We start from the raw sequence: 19,591 nt of genomic DNA, 5'->3' as shown, positions 1-19,591 counted from the left end.
CACACACCCTCCCCAGCCCCCCTGCACCCCCTAAAACGAGAGCCCCCTAGCCTGGGGGGAGCCCATCCCCCCCCAGAGTGGGTCATGCACACCCCACAATGTGCATCCCCTGTGCTCGCGCGCCCACACACACAGACCCCCCCCCCCCTCGCTTCCCGCGCACCCCCCGGCTGGCGGATAGCGCCGCCGCCGCACAGCCCCCTGGTACTTGTAGTTCCCGCGCCCCGCCGGCAGCGCCGCCCCGCGGGAGAGGTACTTTCCCCCAGCGCCGGGCGGCCGCCGCCGGGAAGGACTCCAAGCCCCAGCGTGCCCCGCGCGCCCAGCCTGGCCGCTGGCCCCGCAGCCCGGGGAGCTGGCGCGCGCCCGCAGCAGGTGAGACACCCCGGGGCGGGGAGGGACTGGAGCACCCATGCGTCCCCGGCGGGGCGGGGCTGCGGGCACCCCTCGGCAGCCGTGCCCAGGCGCCCGGGCAGAGCCGCGGGGCCCGCTGCAGGGAGACGCTGGTGCTTCCTTTGTCCGCTGGCTTCCGAGCTCTGCCCGGAGCGCGTCTCTCTCCTGCCTTGCGGGGGGGGGGCTCTCTACTCCTGTCTCCCACCCCCGCGCCCCGATCCCTCCCATGCATCGAGTTTATTAATCGCTTTAGCGCTTGCAAAGCGCCAGGCGTTTTTTGTCCCTGCTTCGGAAAGATTTAATTATTGGTGGTGGGGGGGGTGACTTCCCCCCACCCCACCCCGCCACTTCTGAAAACCCTCAGAGGCCGGATTATGGGGCCCCGCTTGCACGCGCCCCTATTCGGCAGCAGGTTCCCCGGGGGACCCGCGTGCGAGTGAGCCCGAGCGCTCGTGCAGCGGGGCCGGAGCGCGGGCCCCGCGGTGGCTCTGCCCCGGCGGGCCCGGGAGCCAGGGACCCAGGTTCAAGCGGCGGTGAGAGCGGCCAGGCCCAAGTGCTGAAGGGATGCTGGCCCTTGGCATGGGTGCAGCTGTAGCCCAGAAATCCCCTTTCTAGAGCCGCTCCCCGTGTGCACTGCGGGGGGATAAGCTGTACCGTCAGGTGCCTTTATACCTCCTCCATAAGCATGCGAGGTGTTGGATTGATTTTGACTAGTTTTGGTTTTAAAGAAGAAATCACGCCCCTGTCTGTTCGGCTGGTAGCCTCTGTGCAGACCGGGCCTGGGACACTTACAGACTCGTCCCCTCCTGCAAAAAGAACAGGAGGACTTGTGGCACCTTCGAGACTAACCAATTTATTCCAGCATAAGCTTTCACTTCATCGGATGCACTAACACGGCTGTTACTCTGAAACCTGTCCCCTCCTGCTAACTTCTGGCAGTTGCATATTTCCCCTGAACGTGTTGTGGCAGCTTTAAAGTAGCCCCGCTCCTTGCACGGGGGTGGATTTTTAATAAATCTCTGTAACGCCCTTTTACCCAAGGTCTGTCCTTACAGAAGCAGGCGAGGCGTAATTGTTTAAACGGTTCGTTAGGCACCAAATTCTGCACAGATCCAACGTAGAATTCCAGCTCGCTCCATTCTGAGTGTTTACGCTGGGGCTCTGAACTTCTGTAGCTCACATGGTTAACTGTGTTCACGTGACGTTTTTTTTTTAAAAAAAAAAAAAGTAATTTCTAGCTGGGGTTCATAGTCCTGCCTACGACTGTGCATGACACCGTGTGTTAGTAACCGCGGCAAGTCCCTCTGTCTTGTTTTAAGACGTTAATGTTGTTTATAATGTATAGTACGGTCGATCAGATAGGAACACAAACAGATCTTTGCTTTTTAATAAAAGTCCCCATTTTAATTCAGTGCAATGCATGAGTCATATGGAGAAAGGATGGTTATGTCAACAGACTGGAATTCAGGAAGTTAGGGTTCGCTTCCTGTGTGACCTTGGGCAAGTCATTTATTCTCTCCGTGCCTCAGTTGGCCTCTGTAAAATGGGAATAATGATACTTCCTTCCTCCCACCCTCTGTGAATTTAGATTGTAAGCTGTGTAGGTGTTTGGATTGTAAACTCTCTCTTACCTGGGGTGTGTACAACACCCAGCACAGTGAGGCCTTGATTTTGGCTAGGGTGCCGTTGTCATCTATAAAATGATTATAGCAGAACCTCAGCGTTACGAGCGCCGGAGTTATGTGCTGACCCGTGAACCAGACTCACATATCTCATTTGGAACCGGAAGGACACAATCAGGCAGCAGCAGAGACAAAATAAAACAAGAAAAGGAAATGCAGTCCTGGGCTGTGTTAAACGTAAACTACTTTAAAAAAAAAAAAGGGAAAGAAGCGTTTTTCTTCTGCATAGTAAAATTTGAAAGCAATGATCAGTTGTAAACTTTTGAAAGAACAACCAGAACGTTTGTTCAGAGTTACGAAGATTTCAGCGTTACGACCAACCTCTGTTTCCGAGGTGTTTGTACCTCTGTGGTTCCCCTGTATTATAAGTCATCATTTGAGTGTCGGAAGACCATAGAATATCAGGGTTGGAAGGGGCCTCAGGAGGTCATCTAGTCCAACCCCCTGCTCAAAGCAGGACCAATCCCCAATTTTTGCCCCGATCCCTAAATGACCCCCTCAAGGATTGAACTCAAAACCCTGGGTTTAGCAGGCCAATGCTCAAACCCCTGAGCTCTCCCTCCCCCCACTAGGTATTAATGCAAATATTTTGCTCATGTTAGCACAAGGGATGAATTGCCCCAAAATCCATACTGGATGGGGTGGCATTCTCCTCTTGCAAACGCTTGTGATCGGATCGGGATGTGTTGTGGCTTCAGGTGACCAATCGCAGAACACAAATGGTGGCTTGCAAAGCATGGGTACTTCTGAGTCATAAATGCAGCCTGAGAAAAGAGGGTTCGGTTAGTTCAATGATTCACTGAGCAAAACCGGGACTCTGTTCAGAGTGAATGGCATCCATAATGGGTAACTCAGCCGGCTCTAAGATACAATAAAATACGGTAACAAACTGGTAGGGGCAATCACTGCCTGCTGCTGGCTGGAGTCACTTCTGTGGCATCAGCCCTCCACTGCCTATAGCTAATGGAGAATCTCCTATCTATAGTGGTGAGAGCCTGTCCTTTTGCTCAGGAAAAGTTGTGTCCATCTAGGGGCTTGTCTACACTTGTCTACGTTGTGTTAACTAACGCCGTGTTACTCGTGACTTTGCAGCCAGTGTGGACAGGTACGTGTCTTGTTGAACATCGCGTCCGCTGGCTGTGGGTACGCCGTTAAAGAAGACCATCCCTGACCGTGATGTTCCGACTAGCCATGCATTCGTTACCAGTGTGCATGGCAGCCTGCCGGAGATCACATGGTCTTCAAACTTTCTGTGAAAATAGTCACCTTTCGGCCAAGTGCTAAGAAAGCTCCAGCCCAAAGGATTCTTTTTTTAGAATGCTCTGAAAATGCTTTGGGCGGTGGGGTGGGTAGAAAGAGAGACAAGGTGCTTCACAAGCCGACCCTGAAATGCAGCCACCTCTGGGGAGGAACAGAGAAGCTGTTTCACGCTGCAAAGCGACACCCTTGTTGCAATAGTTTAGGACAGGGAGGTGGTCCTGTTCTATAACACCGCTTTAGGCTGTTAAAGCTGTGTTTCCTCTTAAAGGAGGAATATCGCCTTGAGAGTTTACAAGCAGTTGAAAGGTTAGCCTTACACATGCACAGTGAGAATATTTACTGTGATTGAAGTAGTGGGGTTCTATGTACAGCACAGTTGCATAATGCTGCGGGGGCGGTGTCTGCGGATAATTGAGTTAAAACCTTGAAATTTTACTGATAGGCAGTTACGCAACCCCGTCGTCCCACGTGTCAGGTTGGTTCTTTCTTGTAACTCAAGAAGATAAATGCAAATGCTTGTGTTAATACACAATAGAGCTTGCAAATTTAAACACAGGCAGTTCAGGAAACGAAAATGTGTATTGATCTCAGCGCACCGTTAATTCCACCGCCTTGTTCGTATCTTGTCATTTTGTTGGATACTGAGGCTTTTAATATTTTCCCCTGACTTCATACAGTGCTTGCCGTGTTGAGTGAATTAACGTGACTGGGTTCATTTTAACTCTTTCGTTCCCTGCATGGCCTGTGTTTAAATGTGCAAATGTCAACATTGCATTAGTGTAAGGTTTTGCACTTATATGTGCTGTATGTACACATGTGTGTATTGTCTGAACCACCTATGGTTTGCCCATTTCCGTGGCATGTCTCACTTCCTTTCAATGGGCAGAAATGTTAAGCCTCCCACAATTAACCAGCCCCCTACCTGGGAAGCAATTGGGAGTGGAAAAGAAGGCAACTTCTTAACTAGCGCTGTCTGAAAAGACGAGCCTGGCAATAAGCTCCAAAGGCAAATAAACTTGGGCTCTGGTTGCAGGATTCAGTGCTCCAGAACCATCTATTTGAGAGCATTTTGGGCCTGTGGGGAGCTCATGTGTAGGGACTCCCCACAGTTGCAGTCATGCTTAGGGGCAGAGATAGTCTCACACATGGCCAGGTTCCAAATCAGGTAGGGAGTTACAGATTGAAACTGACGCCCTGACTGGCACAGCCCCCGTGGGGCAGTCGGGGACAGGGCTGGAGGAGGTTGGATGGGTGTGGGAGTCCTGGGGGGCCTGTCAGGAGACGGGGGTGTGGAGAGGGGTTAGGGCAGTCAGGGGACAGGAAGCAGGGGAAGGTTGGATAGGGGGGTGGGGTCCCAGGGGGTGGTTAGGGGAGAAGGAGCAGGGGGGTTGAATCAGTTGGGGGTTCCGTGAGGGGCAGTCAGGGGGTGGGAAGTGAGAGGGGGCGGATAGGGGGCAGGGGCCAGGCTGTTTGGGGAGGCACAGCCTTTCCTACCTGGCCCTCCATACAGTTTTGCAACCCCGATATGGCCCTTGGGCCAAAAAGTTTGCCCAGCCCTGGTGTAGGGGAACCCTGAAAAGAACAGGTTGTTCCTGGTGGTGACAGAGGTGTAGATGGGGAAGAAGGAGGGATTGTGCAGTGCTTTCCGGTCCCCCAGATGAAAGGTACTAGGCACAAATTAACAGTAGCTGACTTTAGCGCCTGTCTGCAACTTTAGGCACCTAAACACCGTGTAAACCTGACCTCCCTCTTGCAGGGTCGCAGAACTCGGGCTCCAGTCCAAGCCCAAACGTCTACACGGCCATTTTTAGCCCCAGGGCCCAAGCTCCGCAAGCCTAAGCCCGCTGACCCTGGCCAGCTGGCATTTAATTCCTGTGTAGATGTACCCTGCACTGCCATTTTTAGCCCTGCAAGCCCAAGTCATCTGCCCTGGGCCAGTGGCAGCTTTTCCATGGGTCTTGTATTACTGTGTAAGCATCCTAACTGTTCCATTTACAATTAAATTGACATTGTCAGGGGAAAACCCAAAGTCCTCCCCTATGTTACAAATCGCCTGTGAGAAGATTTAAACCGGGATAGTTTTAAAAATCGAATACGCTTCTCGTGATTGATTGTTTCTCTCAGCCTGGTGGGGGGGAAAACCTGGCCGGTCAGGTTCACTTCGGAGCGTAATCCATTTCACTGCCTGGCTCTCCTGCCGGGCCGCTGTGCGTCTGGGTCGCGGTTCATCTTTTTACCTGCTTCAGCTGGAATCCTTGGGAAAGAGAAGCCGTGCAGGTGTCCGTGCAGGTTTAGCGAGTGTAAATGTGACCTGTTTCACCTGTGCATGTCCCTTTAATTCCTGCACCCCTCTAAGATGCCAGTCTTCGGTCTGCACCTTTCCCTCCTACTGTCGCCTCCCATATGCTGCCTGCAGGTCTCAGCGGAGAGGTGCATACAGAAGCACAGGTGTTTGCGCTGAGATAGTGCCCTGCCAGCAGTCGCCCCACCCTCTTGTCCTCTCCAGCTAACCTGCTAACGCAGCAGTCTGAGTTACCCTATTGCAACCATAATCCCTCTTGCCTGCCGGAGCCTGACGCCTCTCTCCTCGCTCAGCTCCGCTCCGGGGACGGAGAACCTGTAGATGCCCAGGACCAAGGGGGGACCCTGATTCAAACCACCTCCAACCCACTGCTCGCTGGCTTCGTCCTCAGAGCAGGATTCCCCTCGCTTTCCGCCCACTGCTCCTTGAACGGCAAGAAGGCTCGGCGACCCACCAGCTGGCTGCCATGGACACTGATCCACCACTACAGCTCCGCGTCTTCGACCTGAATTGCTGGTAAGTCGTCGTTTGTTTGCTCTTCCATTGACCGAGCAGAGGTCAAAGCAGGCTGGTGGAGGGTGGCTCTCCTGGGCAGTGGGTGCAGTTTCACCCAGGAGAATCATGACGTACCTTAGCACAGGGATGACGGGCAGCCAGGGAGTCCCTCTGATCTCTCTCAGCACGTTCCCAGTTATTACATCTAGGGGTTAAAGCAGAGGACTCGAGGGCCGTTGCAAAGTGCATGGAGCTCCTGGGGTGGGAGACGCTGGCCGTGTCAGCGTTGTCATTTATCATACGCAAGCCCCTCCAGACTTCTAAGCCCCGGAGCTGCCGTTCTCTGGATCTTTTCAATCTCCCTCGTCTCCCCGAGGAGCAGGTGCCTGGGTCTGGGACCTGGTGCCCGTTGTTCGCAACCAGGCCCCTGGGATGTGTGAGTGAAGTGTCACAAAGCTGGATGCCCCTGTCTTGAGGGGAAGAGGGATCTGTGGCCAGGGGCAAAGCAGGGCCTCGGATAATCCATCACTCCCAACTTAGCTGCAGATCTGCACCCTGCAGTCAGGAGTTACTCAGCGCCGGGATCTCCATCCTGCTCCACCTTGGTCGCTCCTCCCCTGTCCATTTGCAATGAGCTGCCTTCCTGGAGCAGGCCCCCCTCCGCCCCCCCATACAGGGAGCCTCGCGCTCCTCATCTCGGCGCTGCTGTGGTCTCTGTGCCAGCCTGCCAGCCCTGCCCTGGGCACAGCTGATCTTCGGTTCCTGTTGCATGCAACGGCAGCTCTTGCCTGCAGGCAGACTGTGCGCATTGCTGGTTGGGCAAGGGAACCGGCTCAGCTAGTGTGTTTTGGGTACACGCTGTCCCCGATTCCCACGCATGCGTGCAAAGCACCTGCCATGAGCCATGCAGGAGCCAGGCCAGGCCTGCAAACACGGCCTCCCACGAGGGCTCTCATCTTGTGCATGGCTTCGTGGAATCGTAGGCATTAGACCCGACCAGGGCCATGAAGCCCTATTGAATTCAAATCCCCTCCATCCCTCCTCTCTACCTTCCTTGTCCTGTGGCTGGTCTGATTTTAAACCCGGCTCCTCCTGCCTCTCCTTTCGCTGTGTCCAGGGCCGGCCCTGAGTGTTTTGTTAACTGGGGCAGAAAATGCTTCCCATGTCCCCCGAACGGCTGAGCCAAAAAAAACCCAAAACCTCCGATTTGGCCTCCTCCCGCGTGCCAGAAATTGGTGCCCAGGGCAGCCATCCTGCTTGCCCCTCTGTCCCCACAGGCCGCCCCTGGAGGTGTCTCTCTTGCTTTGAAGCTGAGGTGAGCATGCAAGAGGCTGAGGGAAACTTCCTATCCCTTTTGCATCCTTGCCTCAAGCAGGACAGGGCTGGGGCTCTATACCGCTGTGAGTTTGGAGGGCGATCCTTGCCACTCAGGGGTCTTCCAGCACATGGGCACCCCTCCCTAGATGCCTTTCCCTGTCACTGCTCAAGGCACTAGGGGCCTGGTCTGCGCTGGTTGGAGGAGGAGGTGAGCCTCTGTCAGGGATGCCCCTCACAGCCTCTGCTTTCTTCCCCCCCAGGGCGATTCGTTACTTGAGCAAGGTGCGGCAGGAGCGCATTGGGATGATTGGCGACACGCTTAGCCAGGAGGGGTTCGACCTGGCACTCTTACAGGAGGTGATGAGGGCTGGGAATTGGAGTGGGGGTGAAGGAGGGAGAGGGCGAGGGCCATGGAAGCAGGGTGGGCTGGGCTGGCTTCTCTTCCGTGACTCAAGTCCCCGCCGTTCTCAGGCTCTCTCCTGCTTCTCCAGGTGTGGAGCGAGAGGGACTATTGTGAGCTGAAACAGAAGCTGACTGCCTGCTACCCCTACTCCCACTACTTCAAAAGGTAAGAGGCACTGCTGGAGTCCCCAGGTGCTGCTTATCGGTGTATCAGAGGGGCCCTGGCAGCAGGTAGTCCTCAGTTTTGCAAACTCTCAAGATCTTATCAAGAGCCTTGCGGTCATTGATGGTTTTTCTGAAGTCCCAGCTCCTCAACCCGTGAGATTCTCTGAGAATCTCGGCTTTAAAAAAAAACGGGGGGGGGGGGGGGGGGGGGGGGGGGGTTTCCATCTCTCGTGGTTGCAGAGAAAAGTCAGAAAACGTAGCCCCTGGTAGCTACGACACCGGGAGATGAAAAGAACCGGAAAGGTATTTTTAAAGATCTCATGGCTGCTAAGCTGAGCTCGTGATTTTTTGAACCCTTGGGATCGGCAGTGCGGCGTCATGCCGAGGGGTGTGAGCTCTGGGCGAAGGAAGCCGTTGGAGTTTGCGTGGGTTCAGGCTGGCTTTATGGAGCTACAGCTCACTATGAGATGTCAGGTGGTGGAGGAACCTGATGGGGTGCAGTGTTAAACAGCTGTCACGTTCCACCCCAGAGACGGCTGCATTTCAGTGACCCTTGAATGCAGTGGTCTGTGAAGCACACTGGGAGGAAAGGATCTCTGGCAATGGGAGACACCCTGGCTTTTGCTCAGCAGAAAGCGTCACCTCTTAATCATAACCAAGTCTGTTGCTGTTATTTACCAGCACTGAACCCTGGCAGCCTGCTCCATGCCGTGTCCCCACCCCAAGGGACCACGGCAGGTGAGCAGCCTTTGCCCCTCTGGCACAGAGCCTTAGGGTGGGGACTGGTGAACGTTCATCTCGCCCCCCCCCCCCGCTCCCCCCCAGGGTAGCCTATCACCCGGGGGCCGGGTATTGGCTGAATGTTGCTATCTCGGGAGATTGTCACGGGCCCTTTGCGGCTCCCCTGAGATCCCAGCAGGGAATAGTGACGCTCTCCAGCTGTCTTTGCACTGCCCCGGGCGGTGACCCTAGGTTCTTGGCGTTCTCTGGGCGGAGCTGGCCCATGGGGTAGCTGTGGCATGGCCATAAATAAGCAGGCACAAAGAGACGGGAGGCAGCAGATAGCTACTCGCTGAGACAGCATCTCTCAGGAACACCCAAGCGGACTTTGTCAGGGAAAAAGGCAATCAGGGTCATCCCCTCTAATGCTAACCCAGCCCTTACGTCTCCTGCCCCGTCAGATACAGCCTGGGGCAGGCTTGATATTAAAGGTCTGCTTGTAAGGGGTTAATCCAGGATTAACTAAGGTGTGAATATATAGCTAGTCAATTGCTATGGAGTGTCCCCTGCCTTCCACACGGACACCCTGATGGGAACAGAGTCCCTTAGACCTTCGCCACCGGGTCTGTGCCTCTTGGTCACAGTGACACATCCCCTCTTGGGTCGAGTGAGAGTGACCCCCTTCCCCATGTCAGACTGGTCGCTTTCTACCCTTCCCAGTTCTTTATTTGGTCACTGCCTTCAAGCCGTTCAAACCAGTCTGTGCAATTTCCCAGGCTGGGGGCGGTGGGGTTTTGAGCCTTTTCCAGATCTGTTTACCTGTCTGGACATTTGCATGAGTGAACCCCCCTTTTCCCCTGGAGACTCTCCCATGCGGAGAGGTATAACATTTAGAGTTGATAGAATAGCCTTAAAGCCGTCCCATGTGTCTGTCCCATCTCCCTCTGCCAGAAGAGGATGCTTAAAGGATACTTAGACTGGCCAGAATTCAATGTTGATTTGTTTATCCTTTCGACCAGTAGTGTTGATATTTATTTTGTCAGTGATGATTGATTTAAAATTTCACAGTGGCAAAGAATTATGATTTTAAGCATTTTTAAAGTGTGTTATCTATTTGAAATCATCTCCTTTGCTGGAACTTTAGGGGAGAGGTCAGACAATAATTTATTTAATGACAATAGAGGCTGAGATTTAACAAGTTAAAGCTTTATAATCATTAAAACACAAATTGTCAACGCCACAGGTCGAAATCTACAAAGTTACTATCCTTAAGTCAAGCTCGACTAAGTTCTCAAGCAGCATTTGTCTGACTCCGCCTGTCTGTAGATTTCACTTATTGCATGTTTCTTTCCATCGGTTTGTGTGTGCGCGGTGAAAGCGACGTTTACTGATAAAAATCTGGCCCTTCCAAGCCTAAGGATACTGGACTAGTGTCCTGGGGAAGTCTATGGGCTTGTGGCCTGGAGGGCATGTCTGGCGTTACCTCCCATTGCGATGTTACAGGGAGTAACTCTTGGTCATTGGAGGGAATCGCGATGGGGCATCACCACAGGCTGGCTGGGGAGAGAGGGGTAGTAGATTGACCCCACACATGCCCCACTGTGTTTGCCTTCATCTCAGCATTTCCTCCTCCACCGCTTAGCGTCATTGTTACCAACCACTAAGCGATTATAGAGTGTGGGGAGAATTTCCCCCTCTTGTGACTGGACTTTAATTCACTATTAATGGGCCAGAGCAAGAGCTAAAGTAAGCAGCCTTCTATAGTCCCATGGTTAAGGTGGTGAGCTGGGCATGTTGAAGGCCCTGGTTCTGTTCCTGCTGGGGGCAGTAAAGGGTTTCGCCCCTCTTGCTAAAATATTAAGTGAGCCACTGACAAAATACGAATCACTCTTTTGTCCCCGCTGGTCCCAACGCTCCCCAGGCCGTGGGAGATTCCTGTTCAAATGCCCCCATCCGTAAGGGGCTTGGAACCAGAATCTCCCACCTCCCAGGGACTGCCCCCCTACCCTCCTCCCGCTGAGGGGCGGGAGCTCCCTGTTCAAATCCTCTCCCTTTCCCAAGAGAACAATGGCCTCCTGGGAGAGAGAGGGGACTTAAACAGGGAGCTCCCGCCTCTCAGCCCGGTCACCTGGGAGGGAAGGAGACCCCCATTCCAGTCCCTTCTTAACAGGCAGCGGGAGGACGTGAACCTGGTTCTCCCACATTCCAAGCGAGCATCGAAACCAGTAGACTACAGAGTGATCCTAGCACTAGCCTTCGTGGAACTTATACTTAATTAAAGTGGAGCTGCTTCAAGAGGGAAAGCTCCCCCTCCAAATCCCCTTTCCCCCTCTGGTGGGCAGAGGACTCGAACCAGGGCCTCTAGCATCCCAAGCCAATACCCTCACCACTGGCCTAGAGAGAGCTTTTCATAGTGGACTCTTCCTGTGGCTCAACTAATATTTAATTCAAGTGGAACCATTTCAAGAGGAAAGACCAACCCCCGCCCCCCACCCAGCACAGGGAGAATCAAACTAGGGCCTCTAACACCCCAGGCCCACACCTTAACCACAGGGCTATAGCACAGCCCCTGAGACTGTCTTTGGCCCTCCAGTTAAAGTGGACCAGCATCAAGCGGAAAGCTCAAGGGAGCACCCCTGGCAAAGCCCTTCTCCTCGGCAGGCAGCCCGGGGATTTGAATGAGCATCACTCCCTCACCGCTGGACTAGCGGGTGATTCTAACCCCTCTGGTGGCCCAACTCCTACTTAGTGGAAGTGGAAAAGGTGCACCAGGCAAGCGGGAGGGAGCCCCCACTCCCAGCCTAGGCCAACAAGCCCATTCTTAATGTCGGTCTCTGCCTATTCACTGAGGAAGGCACGGCCCCACCTAACTCAGGCCTGAAGGGGTCCTGTTGTTGTGCTTGATTTTCTAGGCCTCTCAAAGTGAGGGGGGGCAGTGCTGAGTATTGCCTCCCCTGATTCCCTTTGAGTCGGGGAGCTGAGAGTGAGTAGACTTGGTCCATATTACAGGCAAACAGCGCTATGACCGTAAGGGAGCGGAGACTAGGCATGCAGCCCGGAGAACAGCGGCGGGAGTGTGCTCGGTTCAGACGCCAGACGTCTCCCTGAGAGCCAGGGAGCCGAGGCGGGGTGGGCGCTGTGAAAGCCAGAAGCACTGAGCTCAGGGTGGGGAGGGAAGCATAGACACCAGCAGCGCAGGCCCCTGCCTCAGCCCCAAGACCAGAGTGGGGAACTGAGAACAAACAATTGCAATGCATGCCATAGACGCAGAGCCCTGAGCCTGGGGAGTGGGGTGCCCAAATGGGTGTGTGTGGGAGACATTCTGGAGCTCCCCTTCCTCCACACTCCTGCTGCGAGGGGTGGGAAGAAGAGCTCTAAACTCCTCCTCCACCCACTTCTCCGGGTGCTCAGCTGCTATCTTCAGCCAGCTATTTTTTCCCACGCCACTGATCGCTGAAGTAGTCACACCCACTGAGTGCACAACGGTTTGGCTGCCTAAGACACACGTCCATGCCCAGCTCCATAGCCTCTCTGTGCGTGGGAATGAAGCTCTTCTTTGGGCCAACACCAGCTGCCTGACAAACAGAGCGTTATCTTTGGCACGGAGCTTCCGCATCTAAGTCCAAGCACCCTGTTTACTCTGGGTGTTTGCTTTGCATGAGAAACGTGCAAGAACATCCGTGAATCTGCTTCCTCGTGATCTGCCTCGAGTTCTGGTATTGCAGAATGGTGGCCAGGCACGACCCGCACTGCTCGTTCGATGCCGTGAAACCCACCGGCAAGGTACACTTCCCGTCCAGCTGACAATCTCTGCTCACACTTCACGATCCAGCCCGTGAGGAGAAAATTTGCAAGTTAGATTTAGTCTTTGAATACAGCATCATCGTCACGCAATGCTTTGGTAATGCTGCTAGCACGGTGGGGTTCCAAACTTCTTGCATTTGGACATTGCACCTGGGGGTGCTCTCACCAAATTTGATCGATTCTTCATTTGTGTAATTGTCACCAACGACAGCCATGGACACCGTTCAGCAGCTGACCACGCCTTGAATGCTGCGTGCAGGACTGGTCGCCCCCCTCTCAAAAAAGATACATTTGACGTGGAAAAGATGCAGAAAAGGGCAACAAATATGATTAAAGGTCTGGAACAGCGTCCATATGAGGAGAGATTAACAAGACTGGGAACTGTTCAGCCTGGAAAAGAGACACCTGAGGGGGAATATGAGAGAGGCCTATAAAATCAGGACTGGGGTGGAGAAAAAGTGTTAATTACCCCTTCACAGAACACAAGAACTGGGGTCGCCTGATGAAATTGACAGGCAGCAGGTACCTCGTCACACAATGCACAGCCAACCTGTGATACAAGGTAGCTTAACCATTGACAGATTTTTCTCTAGCCAACAGGGTATGTTGCTCTTTTGGGTGTTTCTCAGAGATCCATCCAAGTTGAAGAGGGAAAGCGGGGCAGGTGCCAGCTCATACTTCATCAGACTCTGGGTATCAGCATCTCTGGACTGGACACTAACTGTCAGCTTGCTGGATATCTGACCATCAATAAGAATTGCTTGTGCTGTCTGCGTCTTCTTTTGTTCGACTGTGATTACCAAATGATTTGCGATTATGCCTGTTTATGGATCAAAGGAGGCCTACCTCCCCCCTTTGTAGGCTCCTGGTTACAAACTGCTTCGTTTCTTGTGTGCCGTTCTCTCTGGTCATGCACAAGCTTTCTGCAGTTTCAAGTGGGGGCCACAGTAGACGTTGCAGCGTTCACAAGTGGCTGGCTGTTGTCTGGGCTTGTTCCAGGGTCATTCTTTCAGTCCCGACTTTTATAATATCTTGGGACAGCAGCCGCCAGGCACTTCCTTGTGGAGATCTACTGCAGCAGGCTGCATTCCACACCTTTGTTTGTTACAGCTGCCTTAAAATGTGTAGTCAGGTAATACTTGGTCAGAGCCTTATCCTTTGTGCAAAGATGCAGATGCTTCCCACAGTCCTTGCTGAGAGATTGCTTGATGGCCATCTCACGCCATACACCACTGAAGGGCCTGGCAGTCCAGGACTCTGCTCTCTATCAATTAGGACAGGATAGATATCTGGCTTCTCTTTCCCCACAAGTCTGTCTTCTGTTACCTTTACACAACCCCATCTTGCATCATTCCCATGACCACACTGGAAGTCAAGTGGAATCATCTCTGCCAACATCTCAAGCTCTGTGGACTTGTTATCATCTCTCTTTGCTGCTACGTCATCCACTAGCAGTTGGGAGAATTACGTTACATAGCTCTCCCAGAGCAGACACGCTGAGGAGTAGGCAGTGTGACTCGGTGGTCGGAGCAGAAGTCTGGCCTAGTGGTCAGGGCAGAACTGGAGGTGTGCTCAGGAGACAAGCCAGTGGTCAGAGCCAGGAGGTAGGGATCAGAGGCATGAGATGAAGCAAGGGCCGGACAAGAAGCTCATCTACCAGGCTTAAATAGGGAGCGGTTGGCCCTTCTGTCCAATCAGAAAGCACAGTCACTTAGTGAGGGTTTATTGGGCCCAGCCAAGCTCATTAGATTGCTAGGTACCCGTGCCCAGAACCAGCTGAGTTCCTGACAGTCTCTGAACGGTTTTTCCCCTTGGATACCATGTGTGTCCACGAGCTGGTGGAGTGACTGGGTGCTCTGCCAGAGCATTCTGTCTCCCCAAGATGTGGCTCGTCTCCTCTTCCGGAAGAACATTGTTCATGGGCTTGCCAGGTGCCATCCATTTCCAGCGATGCGTTGCCTCATTCATAAGCTTGTGGATTCTAACGCCAGGGTTATATGCTGTCCCTCTTAGAGCGTGACTGACACAGCACGCAAGGATGTCTTCAAACCCACTTTCCTGCATCACCCATGAAATTCATTGCACGAAGCATGCCTCCCGTCTCAAGGCGGCCATTGTCAAATTCCCTTTGATTCCTCCATTTAATCAACTGTGCTTTGCAGGAGGTTGCTTCTTCATAAGTCTAGACCTGACCTAGAGAGCAGAACATACCCAGAAAGTATTTCATGAGGGTGTACGCTGAATTAACACCAGTGGCAGGAGCAGCAAGCACTGGACGGCAGCCAATAGTCATAAAATATAAAACAGCCACAGAAACTTTTCTCCAATCAGTCCTTTCTACGAATAGTGACAAATATTTGGATGCGTTACATGGTACATACAGACTTTTGCTTTAACCGCAGGCAAAAAAAGTAGAGGAACATGCATCAAATATATCACCTGGTGCTAAATATTTCCCAGACAATACCATTGTGAGTACAGAGTTGTGTTACCAATTGTACTTAGAAGGTTTCTGCCACTTTTGGTCAACATTAAGACTGTGTTTCTTCAAGTTACGGCCTTTTGGGGGATTTCATGGGGGTTTTGTTCCGACTCGATGCCCAACAACGTTTAAACATTTATGTGAGATAGAAAAACTGCACCACTTCCAGCATCTGTATCACCTTGGTGATGCCCACCAGATACGTGCATCACATGTGATAGCAATGATATGTTTCTAGCCGATAGCTTACCCTAACTCATTAATAAGATCCCTTTTTAAATCTGGTTGGGAGACTGCTGACCCCCAGTCTCCTGCTATATAACCCCAGCCCCACTCCCCTCCCCAAGCCAGGAATAGAGCCCAGGAGTCCTGACACCTAGCCCCTGCTTTAACTACTAGACCCCACTCCTTTCCTCCGGGAGTTTTGCTCAGAAACCCCACCTAGTAGTCCCCAAGGGCAGGGCAGGGTTGAGTGACTGAAGATGGTGACTGTAGTTTCTCTTTTGTAGTGGGGTGATTGGCAGTGGGTTCTGCATGTTCTCCAGATACCCAATCCTGGACACCTTCCTGTACCAGTACTCCCTGAACGGCTACCCCTACATGGTGAGTGCAGGGGGCCAGCTGCCACAGGGTCTGCTTATGTCAAAGTCACAGGCGGGGGGCCCTTTGCAGCGACACTGTGATTGTAACCAGCCTTCTCTCTCTCCTTTCCTGTCCCGGCAGCTCCAGCACGGGGACTGGTTCTGCGGCAAGGCCGTGGGGCTCCTCATCATCAAGATCTGTGGGATTATCTTCCATGTGTACGTGACCCATGTGAGTCTGACTGCGGGGAAGGTGGGGGAGAGGGCCGAGGACCTGACAGAGACTGGGAATCACTGGAAAAGCACAGTGCAGTCTAGCTTGAGATGCCTCAAGCCAAGGGGTCTCTCACTACTTGCCTTGGAAGATCGTTCCACAAACGGAGCTACCTCACCAGCAGGAAAGGATTCCTGATCACCCTTTGCTCAATTTCACCCCACTAGCCCCAGCTGAGCCCCCTTAGATGATCAATTCCCCCCCACCCCCGGACAGTCACCCCCCCACACAGCAGCATTGCTGTTCGGACATGGGACAGGAAAGAAGTTTGGATGCTCGGGGCACCCTCTGCCGGCACAGAGCTTGGAAACAAAAGACAGCCAGCGAGGCGCCCTGTTAGTGCCAGGTGTGATGGGAGCCTGTACGAAGCACTAACCGGCAATATCCAGTCATTTTCCAGCAGGGCTGGATTCAGACCTAGAGGTGAAAAGCCATCTCTCGTTCTCCATCCAGCGCCTGTCGCCTTGGCTGAGACGTCTAAAGCCAGACTGCTTGGAGCCTGGGAGCACACCTGGCATTGGTATAGGGCGGACAAGAGCTAGGTTCCCAGTGTCTGTCCCCGAGCGCCTGGACTCACTGCCTGTGTTCTCCCTTCACCCAGCTCCTTGCGGAGTACTGCCGGGACAAGGACGCTTACCTCCCCCATCGAGTGGTGCAGGCCTGGGAGCTGGCTCAATTCATACAGTGAGTAGAGCAGAGACGCCGCGGGCTCATCACCAGTGGGGCCTTGTGTGTACCTCGGCGTCTCATCTAGGGAATGAAGGCGCGTTAGCGGGGGAGCTCGGAACTGCTCCGGACCCAGCCACGCCCCACAGGGGGCGCTGTAGAAAACCCTGGGGGTGCATCAGCTGTGGGAGAAGCCCCCAGCTACTCCAGTCCCTGCCTCTCTCAGCAGGGGGTGCTGTAGGGAGCGTGCCGGGGGGGGGCTAGCTCGCTCGCTCTGGCCCCCCCAAGTTACTCTGTCCCGTCCCCTCAGGCACACCTCGAAGGGAGCGGATGTGGTGCTGCTCGGTGGGGATTTGAACATGCACCCCGGGGACATCGGGATCCGGCTGCTGCGAGGCTGGACAGGGCTGCGGGACTCCTTCGCCGACGCAGATAGGTTCGAGGTAAGCGCTTCCCTGTAGGGCCCGGGCAGGGAGGGAGATGGGCGTGTGTTCAGGACTGGCCTGGCGCACAGACAGTAAATGCCTGCAGCAGGTGAACCCAGAAGCTGGGCTTCCCCTCCCACCTGCTGACCCTCCTTTGCACCCCAGCTCCCGCCCCGGCCTGCTGTCCCCCAGCGCCTCAACCTCCCCTCCCAGCCACCAGCCGGGCTGCCGTCCCTGTGAGAGTCCACAGCCCCTGCCCTTCAGCAGGACGCTGGCTCTCCTTCCGGCCCCCTCCGGGAGAAGGGCAGGGTCTGGTCTGTCCGGAGGGACACCAACTGACCTCGTGTTTGGCTCCCAGGGCTGCGAGGACGGCTACACCCTGGTCCCAGCCAACTGCTTCACGGTCAATAAGGAGCTGCAGCCCTTCCCGCTGGGAATCCGCATCGACTACATTCTCTACAAGGTACGTGCAGCACAGCGGGGCGGCGAGGGGAGGCGACCCGCCCGAACCACAGGCCGCGTCTGGGACAGAGCTGGGAACCGGGCCCCGGGCTGCGTCCTGGTGCCGGGCACTGCCTCCCGCCTGCTACCACTGCGAGTCGGAGGGGAGAGGCGGAAGAGGCCTGTCTGGGTCTGGTCTCGTCCCACCACCGAGCTCTTACGTGCAGTGCTTTTCACCCGTAGACCTCAGCGCGCTTTTACCAATGAGGTCGATAGCATTAGCCCCATTTTACAGGGGGGAAACTGAGGCATGGGGCGGCGATTTGCCTGAGGTCACTGAGCAGGCCAGGGGCAGAGCTGGGAGTAGACCTCTGAGGCCTTGTCCACTAGGCAACACTGCCTCCCATATTATATAGTAGATCTTGCTGGTTTTGAAGTCCCTTAGCCAAAATCCATAGCCCTTGTACTGTGTGGGTCTTCCTGCTTTTCAGATCTGAGCAGGTGGGCACAGTGGACTGATCACAGGCCTGGGACACAGGAAGGCCTTAGTTATAATCCCAGCTCCTGCCACTTGCTTGCTGTATGGCCTTGAGCGATGTCGCTGCCCTGGTCTGTCTGTAACTTGAGGCCGGAGCTCGGCTCTGTCAGCCCTCTGGACCGTGGGGCAGTGTTGCCAGGAAAAACTCCCCGTCTCGAGAGGTTTCTGTGTGGTTAGAGCAGGGCACTTGGCCTCCCGGGTCCCACTGCAGCATCTGGGCCACAGAGCAGCAGACTTCACTTCCATCATGTGGGCCACGTCCCATGGCAGGCCGGGGAGGGGCCGTGGGGAGAACGGCCCCAGGGCCTGCGTAGCGCTGTGCCCCATCGCCATCCCTTCCCGTAGGGACTGTCTCGCTTTGTGGTGAAGTGTGACAGCCTCGTGACCACCACGGGCACCGCCCCCGGCAAGAGCATTCCCTACTCGGACCACGAAGCCGTCATCGCTACGCTGAGCGTGCAGCGACGAGAGGAGGCCAAGGGCTCGAGTGGCAGCGCAGTCGGTAAGTGCCTTGGCTGCTCAGAGCTCGGCAACGGGGGCGCAGCTGGCCCAGGGAGGGCAGCTTGTCGGGCAGCACAGACGGCAGCCCGGGGCCTGGAGCGCTGGGATCTTGAGAGCCCCGCCTGCCAAGGCATTAGCTGGGCCTCCGACCGCAGCCACTTTGGGGCTCCTTCTTCCAGGCTCTGCAGGAACGAGGCCACGGTCACAAGTGGACCGTGCAGGCCATTTGAAAGCCCCGAGAGAGCCATCAAGGGAATGGCTGGGTTTGATCCCACAGCCCAATCGTTTCCGTCCAGCCGGCGCTAGGGATCTCACCCCGCGTGGCGAGAAAAAGACCCAGGGTGCACAGAGCCCAGCAGCGAAGCAAAGCACCATGGGATACCTGCCCAGAATTAATCCCCCCGCCCCGCATAGACAAGGCCTTAGTTGTCCCACTGATTGCCTTATCAGCATGGTGCGTCTCTCCAGCGGGTAAGATGCCTTGAGCCCCTAGAGAGGCTGGGGCTGTGTCCGAGGTGGCCTGGCTGGCTGGGAGGAGCCGTCCCAAGCTGCGGCTAAGCCCCTGTTTTCTCTTGCAGGGCCGGAGCTGGTGGACGTGGTGAACGAGGCCCGGGCAGAGGTGCGGGTGCGGCTGCACGCGGCCGAGCGCCAGCGCTACTCCAACGGCCGCATGGCCAGCCTGGCCCTGCTCCTGCTGCTCCTGCAGGCGGCCATGGGCCTGAGCTCCCTGGCGGGCTGGGACTCCCCGCAGCCCTTCCCCAAGTTCTCCTCCTCCCTGCTGAGTTTGCTGGCCACGGTGGTGCTGCTGCTCTGGATGGGGCTGTATGTCTTCCACACCATCGAGGTGAGGGTGCTGCAGGGGACGGAGGAGCAGATGAGGCTGGCGCTCCAGGTGCTGCAGGACAAGCTCAGCTCCATGTAGGACAGCAGCCGGGGGGTAAGGGGATCAAGAGGCTTCGGGGTGCTCAGTGGATGGCGCTCGAGAGCAGGGGGCGGGCAGGCGGTTTCCTTGGCCCTGGATTGCTCCACAGATTGCTTTTCATGGTTAACTTGATTTTTAAACAAGAGGCATTTCGTATCTTACCAATTACAGCAGGTTTTCTATAGAGTTAAATAAACTTTCTGAACAGATTATTGTATTCAAGA

General features: G+C 54.8%; 1 protein-coding gene across 1 annotated transcript; it reads left to right on the top strand.

The window, feature by feature from the left end:
* The first annotated feature begins 231 nt into the window (after positions 1 to 231).
* SMPD2 (sphingomyelin phosphodiesterase 2) lies at positions 232 to 19,577 on the top strand. The gene is made up of 11 exons (XM_037884828.2): positions 232 to 372; positions 5,928 to 6,150; positions 7,707 to 7,803; positions 7,938 to 8,014; positions 15,529 to 15,622; positions 15,743 to 15,832; positions 16,476 to 16,558; positions 16,851 to 16,983; positions 17,324 to 17,428; positions 18,290 to 18,446; positions 19,024 to 19,577. Exons 2-11 carry the CDS (start codon positions 6,101 to 6,103, stop codon positions 19,365 to 19,367), a joined length of 1,230 nt encoding a protein of 409 aa, XP_037740756.1. The 5' UTR covers positions 232 to 372; positions 5,928 to 6,100; the 3' UTR covers positions 19,368 to 19,577.
* Positions 19,578 to 19,591: the final 14 nt, after the last annotated feature.

This window comes from Chelonia mydas, chromosome 21 (genome assembly GCF_015237465.2).
Source record: "Chelonia mydas isolate rCheMyd1 chromosome 21, rCheMyd1.pri.v2, whole genome shotgun sequence".
NCBI lineage: Eukaryota > Metazoa > Chordata > Testudines > Cheloniidae > Chelonia > Chelonia mydas.
This window is presented reverse-complemented; position numbering and strand designations above follow the sequence as displayed.

Coding starts and splice junctions, on each gene's coding strand:
- SMPD2 (XM_037884828.2), top strand. CDS start 6,101: ATGGACACTGATCCACCACTACAGCTCCGCGTCTTCGACCTGAATTGC. Junction 16,559..16,850: donor GAGCTGGCTCAATTCATACA/GTGAGTAGAGCA, acceptor CCGTCCCCTCAG/GCACACCTCGAAGGGAGCGG. Junction 18,447..19,023: donor CTCGAGTGGCAGCGCAGTCG/GTAAGTGCCTTG, acceptor TTTCTCTTGCAG/GGCCGGAGCTGGTGGACGTG.